Here is a 9604-nt window from a genome sequence, read left to right as displayed (position 1 = left end):
GCCCTCGCCATGCCCAGAGCCTTCCTGGTCAAGCGGCGGAGCCCGCAGCCGGCCGTGCGGAGCTGGGCTGGGCTGCCCGACGAGGAGCGAGCCGACACCTACATCCCAGGTGAGGCAGCGCCCGGCCCCATTGTGTCCCCCCCCCACGGGGAAGGGGAAGCGACCCCTGAGCACCGCTGCCCCCCCTGGGGAAAAAAGGGGGCGGTGGGGAAAGGGGAGCCCTGAGCTTCACAGCCCGTTCCCCCAGGGAGGGGTTTGGGAGCCCCCCGTCTTGGGTGGGAGGCGTGGGGTGGTGTGTGTGGGGCAAAATGGGGTTGGGGGTCCTCCCGGCTTGCCCCCGTCCCGCTGCTTCCTCCTCCTCCTCCTCTTCCTCCTCGCCTGCCCTTGCCCGGGGTATAACGGGCAGGCAGGCGGCGGAGCGGAGCTGGCTTGTTTGAACTTTGGGACCGTCCGTGTTTGAGTTTCCGATTGCGGAGCGAGCCGGGGAACCTGCCCCGGGGCCCGCCCGCAGGTTAAACAGCCCCTGCCCACGGCACGGCCCTGGGGGGCCCCATCCCGCTGCCCCCCAATCTCCCCTCATGCCGCCTCCGCTCCCCGTTCCTCATCCCGCTCCGCTTCTCGCTCTCCCTCTTCTCCCCATCCCCACCCTCGGCCCCGCTGCAGGCGGCGTCGGCTGCGTCCTTCTGGGCTACGAAGACAGCTGCAGCCTGGAGAGCAGCGGCAGCAGCGGGACGAGGGACGCCGAGCCCAGCGACCCCCCGACGCCGCAGCCGGCCCCCGCCGACCTGGGCACGGCTGGGGGGATGCTGCTGGACCTGGCCGTGAAGCGCCCCGTGGTCAGGTCAAAAATCAAGGTAACTGGCATGGGCGTCCCCCCTTGTGGTGACCCCACATTGAGGCGGGGTGGTGGGGGGCACCCGGCACCGAGCTCAGCTCTGTTCATGTGAGGTGCTGGCACCCAGCCTGCAAACCAGGCTGGACGCCCCCCAGGAGCAGGATGGTGGCGTTGGGGCAAGCCTGGCGAGCGGCGTACCGTAATCTTCCAGCGCCCTTTGCCTTCCCTTAGCCCTGCCCGGGGCCGTGCCGCCCCTGACCTGCTTGGCTGCGAACCCAGGAGGAAGCACCAGCACGAGGAGTCGTGCCCCATGGGACGGGGGTGGGTCTGGCCCTCTGCATGGGGCCTCCTCCAGAGCCCTTCTCCCCGGTGGTGGCCCAGCGGCCACCCCCTCGGGGAGGCTTCCCGGCAGCCCCGTGCCCTCTTGGCTTATCAGGGCAGCGCCTGGGAGAGGTCCTCTTGGCACCTCGCTGGGTCTTGGTGCTTATCTCAACCTGGGAAGCCCATGGGCAGGAGCTGTGACAGGCCGGGTCCCCTAGGCAGGGCGGTGCTTTCACCCCAAAGGATGTGAGGGGAAATGGGGAGCGGGCTCCTCATGGCACTCAGACCCCAAACTCCTGCCCGGTGTGGTGGGATGTGAAGCACAGGACCATGGCCATCTGTGAGCACGCCGGCTGCCCCTTGAGGTGGAGTCACACCCCCAGGCCACCCCTGTGCTGGGAAGGAGGAGATGCCTTTAGCCATGGCTAGTTAGCACCTCGTTAAACCCTGGCTGCTACTCTGCTGGACGGAGCTGTAAATGTTCCCGCTGTCTGTGGGGATTACAGGGTTTCAGCCAAGATTTATCAATCTTGTGATGAACATTACATTTTTCCTCTCCTTACATGCAGCCGTGGTGAGGTGGAGCCCTACCTGTTGCCCAACGTGCTTCTCCCTCTGCTGCCCCTCTAGTTTCACATCCTGATGTCTCACAGCTAGCTTTTTTTTTTTTTTGGCTTTTCCAAACCATTTCAGGTAACGTTACTTCATGAGTAAGTGAAGGAGGAGGAGCAGGAAAAATAACTGGCTCTTCAGGAAGAAGAACCCCCAAACCTATTCCTCTTTTCATGCTTTGCTGCTGTTTGAGCTGAGCCCACTGCTTACAATTTACTTTGTGCTGTTAGCAAAAATTAAATCGAAATCCACAGAGAGGACCTGTGTAGCTAACCTCGTTCCTGCAGAGCTAGGCTTTCTACAAATGCCACAGAAACTTGCCAAAAGCACCCCGAGTGCTGATGCCGTGTGCGTGGTGCCGCTGCTCTGCTTGCTTTCACCTGGCTCGAGTGGCCAGCAGCAAGCGCGTCGGCTGCCCCGAGAATAATTAAAATAATAGTGAAGTGTTTGCATATCCCAGACATTAAACTTTCGTTGTAAGGAATGCTCTTCCCAGGAGCTGAATCATCAATGTCTCCCTTAGTCAAGTTAGGTCATGGAGTTGGCGCAATATTTTTGGTGTTAGAACTGGGAATGAGGAGATTAACCCATAATGACACTCTCAAGCTAATTAACCAGCAACGGGGACCGATGGGAGGAGATTAGTGCCATTGTTTTAGTCTCCACTGAGTCAGCACAACCTCGCTTCGGTTTATCTCTCCAAATTTACCTGCGCAGCCAGAAACACCATTAACTTTTTTTTTTTTTTGGTGAAAAACCTCCAGCAGAAACCGGTGATATTTGCAGGGAGGGGCATCCCCGGGGAAGATGTGGCTGGCTGCGGGAGCATCTCCGAAGGGGAGGCTGCAGGGCACCCTGGCATCTCCCACAGCCCTGAGTTGAGAATTGACATCAGCTTCCCCTCCCGATGCTCCTCCTGCGCTCCGAGGGGCTTTTTTTGGGTCTGCTGCTCAGTCTCCTTCAGCTGGGGAGGGATTAAAGCTGTACACAGCCATGCTGAACTTCCCCATCCCCTGCAAAGCCCCTGTGCAGACCCAGCTCCTTTTTTTTAACCTCGCTGAGCCAGGCACGGGCAGCATCACCGCTGCTCCTTGAGGCAGGCAGGGGGAGAAGCGCGAGGAGCGGAGGTGCTGCCGGCAGGGCTCGTGGCCAAAGCAGGCGTCCTGGATGCAGCTGGATGAGGGTCCCTGCTGCTGGGGGGCTCGTGGCACAGCCCGGGAGGGGGTCAGCGGGTGGTGGAGAGGGGGCTGCTCCCTAGGCACGAGGTCTTTTTTTTTTTCTTGTGGTCTTTGCCATGTCGATACAACTCACCCGGTCCTGTTCCCTTCCCCAGTTCACCACGGGCACCTGTAACGATGCCACGGTGCACTCCTGCGAGCTGTGTGGCAAGGGCTTCCGCCTGCAGCGCATGCTCAACCGCCACATCAAGTGCCACAGCCAGGTGAAGAGACACTTGTGCACCTTCTGCGGGAAAGGCTTCAACGACACCTTTGATCTGAAAAGGCACGTCCGGACCCACACTGGTGAGCTTGCTGCGCCCGGGGGCTCTGGGCTGCTCGGCGGGGGAGTGGGAGAAAGGGGTGAGATGGGACAGGAGGGTGAGCATCCATGGGGAAAATGCAAAGCCCAGGTAAGCCAAAATTAGCAAAAAAATACATAGCGGCGATGTGGTGGAGGAAAGGGAACGGTGTGAGCCCATCTCCCAGCACGCCTGGGTCCCGCCAGCCCCAGCCACGCGCTGGGTGAAAACGCTTTGCCCTCTAGAGGAAACGAGCAGCAGTTTTTCCTGCCGTGGTGCGAGCCGGCCCTGCGGGCTGGGCTGTGGAAAGGGGCTGTGGTGTGATTTTGGCGCTGTCTGGAGAAAGCAGAGCGTGGCTCACGCTGCGCCTCCGGCTTTTGGGAAGCCAGGCGATGCGTCTGCGGGCAGCCCGCAAGCAGCGCTGCACCATCCCGTGCCTGCGTGCTGAACTCGTCTTAACTCAGGCAGGAGTTTATGAGGCTGGTTTTCACCCTGCGACGATTTAAAAATCAGGTCTGTGAGGGTCTGTCCTCATTCTGAATGAGCTTGGGTCAAAGCAAAGCGTTTCAGACACTGGAAGAAGGGTGCTCACCCCATGCTCTGTGCACAGAAGCGCTCGTGCAAACCTGGAGCAGGGGGAAAGCTGCTTTTTTTTCCCTTTTTTTTCCCCTTAAAGTGGAAGTGGTGGTTTAAAACGCCCTTCAAGTCCATCCTCACCAAGCAGGACGCTTGCTGGCAAGCCAGGCTGGCTGTGCTCAGCAGGCTTTTAATTTGCACTGCAGGGCACCCGGACGATGCCGCCACGTCTCCTGGGCGCGCTCCACCTTTCCGCATTTGCTGTTGCCTGCAGGACCTGCTGGTTGCTTGGGGTTGCTCTGCACTGCCCTTTCCCTTTGCTTATGGGATGAGGCAGAATGAAGCAGGTGCACTGCTAGCGGCGCAGCAAGAGCCACAGTTGTGATTTTTTTTACCCCCAATTGCTGTTGAGGGAAGCTGGGCGATGTTTGAATACTGGTGCTGCGAGTGGTAGCGTGGGCTTCTTTCTGGCGCAGCAGGTGCTGGTCGACACCTGCTTCACTGAATTTCAGTGTCCCGGTGGGAATTGTTTGCAACTGGACTTTGCAACAGCAGGGTAGTGTCACAGGGTGGGAAAGGCGAGCCTGCCAGCCCAGATTCACAGCATAAGCAGAGTTAAAGGTTAAAAAGTAACTGATATAAGCAGTTAAAGGAAATTTAGAAATGAAGAGGCACAGCTCCTGGTCAACTGACAGAGGTCTAGACCCGTGCAGATGCTGAGAGGGGTGACTCGACTCAGCATCAAGGTGCTTCTTATTGCAACTCCTAATTAGCTGGGATTTCTGGTAGATTACAGCAAGCGAGTTGTGAACTTAACACAATTTCCTTACAAAGTTAAAACCGCCCATATGAACACCTCTGCTTTACACTTCACCCTTTTTTGCCTGCCTGTTACTCACCCTAGGTCTGATCTTCCTCTGACTGAAGAGGGTTTGGGGTAACATTCTGTCAGTTTTAAGGCTGGTCTTTGCTGGAAAACTTACTGAGCTACTCCATAATAAGTCAAATCACAACAGTGTTTGGGTTTTTCTAGTGTTGGTAAACCCTACAGTATTTTCCCTTCAAGTGCTGGTGGGTTGTTGTTAAATCAGCGCTGACTGGTGATAAAATGGATGCTCTACTGCTCGGTCTCTTTTATAATGAAACTGTTCAGGCATTCAAATCACAAGCCAGCCCCTTCTTCCTTTCTCCAGAGCACGCAGACGTCTTTCTTTCATCTTAATGCACTTCTTTCCTAGAACCTGAGCCTGTAAGCTCAATAATTAAAACTCTATCCTGTGAAAACAGCCTTGCTTGTTTGAAGTGCTGCGATCGCTGAGTGCTCGTGTTTGGCAGCCGTCCACTGAAGTGTTATTAAGCTTTGCTCACTAGAAGAGAAAAATTAACAACTTACCAAGATATAAGATTTCGTTCATTACCAGTGCCAAGATGAAGGGTTAGCTGGAACCGGCAGCTTTACCTAATCACAGGGCTAAAATTCTCAGTCAGATATTTTAAGGAGTAGGTTACACCAGAGTGGATAACGGTTTCTTCTGTGGCACCAAAGTGCTGATGGGCACCTGTTGGCTTCAGCATCTGCCTGAGCCTTACCAAAACATTTCTGTGTTCCCCAATGTATCAAATGGTTCCTGAAGATTTTAGCCTGAAAGTAAAATGTCTTATTTAGAGTTTCCTGGACTAGCAGCTACCTACTGCTAGGAATTTGCTCAGTATTTAGTTAAACAGAGCCTTCTCTTAGCTGATTCCTCACTTGGCTGTAATAAACGTAAACCAGAAGAGTAATCGCTGTCTTTTCATGTTGTAGGAATTCGTCCTTACAAATGTGAGGTCTGCAACAAAGCATTCACCCAGCGGTGTTCCCTGGAATCCCACCTGAAGAAGATTCACGGGGTGCAGCAGCAATATGCCTACAAACAGAGGCGAGATAAACTTTACGTCTGCGAGGATTGCGGCTACACCGGCCCCACGCAGGAGGACCTGTACCTGCACGTCAGTAGCGTTCACCCTGGCAGTGCTTTCCTGAAAAAGACCTCAAAAAAACTGGCGGCAGTCTTGCAAAACAAACTGAGCCCTGTCCTGCAGAGGAACTCCAAAGACGACGACAAGGACGAATAACGCGGTGGATTACAGTGGGCTGCAGGAGTGAAGTTTACATGTAGGACTATGCTTATATTATTATTTTTTTAAAAAAAACAATTTTGGAAGAAATCCCTGACAGAAAGGGGATGCTTTTGTTAACGGGATTCTATTGATACTGGCAGAACCTCAACTTGAAAGAAATATTGCCGTACGTGATGCAAACATCAGACTTCTGTCTGGTCAAAAAAACGAAAGACTGGAAGGGGTGGTCACCTCACCTACTCGACAGAGCCTTTACTGAACTGGCATTCAGGTGACCTGCTTCGTTTCAGCTCTGCTACACATCCGCATGGCTGCTGACCACTACGTTCGCCGTTCCCCAGCGCGTTTCTTACAGACGACAACAGTTACCTCCTGTAAAAATTGCCTGTGAGAGGTTTGGGTGAGAGGGGCCGTGTAAGAGCAGCTACACGTACACTGTTCTCATGTGCACAAGTAATTAAAATGGGCTTACAACCAGGAACACACTGTATCGGTACCTAAGTGTAAATGTGCAAATAACCTTTACTCTGACCCCCTGTGCAGTAAACTAATGATTTCCAGAACCTTGATCCAAGGTGAGCTGAAACTTTATTTAAAAGGACGCAGAACATTTTCCCCTCTTAAACTTTCTCTTCTAGCAAGTAACATTCCAGGGCAGCCTTACAGTCACGTTCTAGGTACTTTAAGCTGTGAACTCCTTTTACCATATTTAGATTTAAGTGTGTAACCTTAACTCTGGCTGTCCTGGACTTGTTACTCACGCTTTGGGGATTATTACCACATCCTCTTAACATACATCAGTACCAAGCCAGAAACTCAAAGAAAACACTTTAATGACTTGAAGATTTCTATTATCTGTCATGTTGAAATGCATTTTTGTCTGTATTTTATGGTGTGCATGTGTGTTGTTTGTTTTTTTTTTTTTATTATTTTTAAAAACCAGGTGCCTTTAGTTACTACAACAGAGCTGTGCAATGCAGTTAAGAGCACAGCTTAGGCTGTCTGCCTCACGAGATCAATGCAAAACTATACGCGTGTATCTGGCCCCTAATGTGTAATCAGTCAGTTTAGAAGGCTCCTGGTGAGACTGATGCTACGAGGGAAGAAGGTGGTGATGATGATAGGGGACTGATATGATGTCTTTGATGTTTTCAGCCTGCCCTTATATTCCTGCTCTGGCTCCTGTTGAGCCAGGACAACCGCGCTATAGGGACCATCAAGTGCAAATTCAGGGACTAAAAAAAAAGAAGTAGAGGTGCCATAACTGTTGTTGCTGAAACTGCGTGACACTTTAAACCTCTTCAGAAGTTGCTGCAGCCCTTCCTGGGCATTTGGGTGTCTTACGTTAGGAAAGTCAGGGTGGGGTGGAACTTCCTCAGCAATCACAGGTTATGCTGGTCCAAGCACATGTTATTCATCTGTCTCATGTCTTAATGGACACGGCTGCTAAACAGGTTTTAATTAACTTAAATGCATCATAATTAATGGTGTTCATTTTTAAATACCCCCAAAGTCATTTGTGTTTCAAAATAAAGCTGTACTTTTGGGGAAGATCATGCCACATTCTGTGTACGTTGAAAGAAAAGCTGAACTATAACAGACCTGAAATAGAGTCATGGCCAGGACCAGAATAATCACTGGTACCAAAATGGTAAGATTCTGAGAATCAAACAAAACAGAACAAAAAACCTCTCAAGATGCCTTGGTCTTGTACAGACATCTGCTTGAGTTCTTGCAGGGAAGAGCTTTTAGGGTTTCTAAAGATACAAGTATTTTATTCAGCACAACTGTGGGTGCTTGGGACCTTGAAAATGATGATAATAAAGTGATACTACTGTGTAAAGAACAAACTCGTAATCTGTGTAACAGGGAAGTTTGCAGAATACTTCAATAAATAGCAAGTCCACGGAAGAAAAAGCATCTGAGGAAGAAAAACATCTAAAGCTTACGCACTGATCCTCAGTTCTTCTGAACCAGTGCCCCTGCAACTGAGTGGTGTCAGTGGAGGGTTGTAGGACACGGTGCTTTTGATTTCCCTCCAGTATGCCAAAGTATGTCTCTGCTGAAAGAACCAGACACACTGAGGTGGGTCCTCTAAGTGGCTTCAAAGCAAGCACTCAGGGCAGCAGAACAAAGTAGTACGCAACAGCAAACAGCAGGATCGAAACCGCTCCGGCTGGAGAGCAAAGCTCCAATGAGGCTGACACCATAGCTGCAATCACTGCCCCCAGCACCTGACTGTTTGCTGCAGATGACAGATACTCCCTGGAGCAGGTGCCTTGGGCACGTCAATTTGACAGTCAGACAAGTCAGTTTAAACTGGTGACAAAGTGGGTTTCAGTTTGCATGGGACTGGCAATGGCTCGTTACGGGACAAAACCGGCAGCAGCTTCTTCAGAACTGTTTGAGAGCTCCCACAGGGATGCCTGAGGCTGCCAGGCTTCCAGAAGTGCTAGACACGAGTAACTTGTACCAATACTCTCTCTGAAGACTGCCAGCTCCTCCTGGCTCTGCTGTTACAGACTCCAAGACTTAAGGATAGTTTTACGATCTGGCATTGTCTGAGGAAAGCTGCCAGCTTCAATGGCAGAAGGCTTTTGTTATACAAACGATCACAGGTGAAGCCAAGAGGTGCCTGTGCTGCCCAGGCTCCAGCCTTGTCCTTTTAGCAGCGGGCAGGATGAGGATGAAAACTGACACGGCCCAGAGACACCCAATGGCTGTAGGTATGATGGAGGATGCAGTCCCACCCCAGTGCTGCCCACTCCCTTGATTTACCCAATCCCAATTGACGCGTGAAGTCCAGAACATTTGATCACCTCCTGCTTCCGCCCAAAGCAACTCTTCTCTTCTTTATGGCCGCCTTTATACCTACAGAGCCACCCTACACAGAGAATCAGCTGTGTTCAGCAACACTGGCCTACCCACTTGCTAAAATGCTGTGATGTGGGGATGTACTTGCCAAACAGGTACAAGATCTGAGCACGCACGCAGCTTTGTAGTCATCAGCCATCTCTGAACCTAGCTTCTGTCTCTGCGTTTGTCTCTTTAGTTAGAAATGTAATTAAGCACACTGTCACCAGACCAGTGTTTGAATAAGCAAGCACCAGTACAACTAAAGGTTCACTGTGCAGCTTTCCACAGTGCAGTACTCTAGAGGAGCTGATGACTAAACTCTGAGGCTCAAGTTTCTTCAGCAGCAAGCCTGCCCACTGCTTTTTTAGATATGGTTCTGGCTGATTTTCTTGAAGTTTAGGGGTTGGGCTTATTTTTATGTGCAATCTTCAGTGGAATTATGAAAACTCATACCTACAATTCAGAGAAGGTGGATGAAGAAAAAGCTTTCCAGGCATGCAACGCACAAAGTGTTATCCCCTGACATCACCAAGGCTCATTCCATGTCTATAAACTTAATTTTATGAAACACGCTTCAAAGTAACACTTCTGTTTCAGGATATTTATTCACAAACTTACTTGAAAACAAATAAACAAGACCAATTAAAAAAAACCAAACAACCAAACAAAAAAAAAAAAAAAACAGCTCTTTGTTCCTCAGAAGGCTCAGCTTCAAAGTCACAAGTCTGTGACTGTTATAAGGAAATGTACTTGTGCTGGCAAAC

At 51.3% G+C, this 9604-nt stretch overlaps 1 protein-coding gene across 1 annotated transcript; it reads left to right on the top strand.

The window, feature by feature from the left end:
• On the top strand, positions 1-5978 carry OVOL2 (ovo like zinc finger 2). Its single transcript, XM_032185631.1, has 4 exons — positions 1-109; positions 664-854; positions 3102-3291; positions 5668-5978. Exons 1-4 carry the CDS (start codon positions 10-12, stop codon positions 5976-5978), a joined length of 792 nt encoding a protein of 263 aa, XP_032041522.1. The 5' UTR covers positions 1-9.
• The last annotated feature ends 3626 nt before the right edge of the window (positions 5979-9604 follow it).

Source organism: Aythya fuligula, chromosome 3 (genome assembly GCF_009819795.1).
Source record: "Aythya fuligula isolate bAytFul2 chromosome 3, bAytFul2.pri, whole genome shotgun sequence".
Classification (NCBI taxonomy): domain Eukaryota; kingdom Metazoa; phylum Chordata; class Aves; order Anseriformes; family Anatidae; genus Aythya; species Aythya fuligula.
The sequence above is the reverse complement of the archived record's forward strand: the minus strand, read 5'-3'. Positions and strand labels throughout refer to the sequence as shown.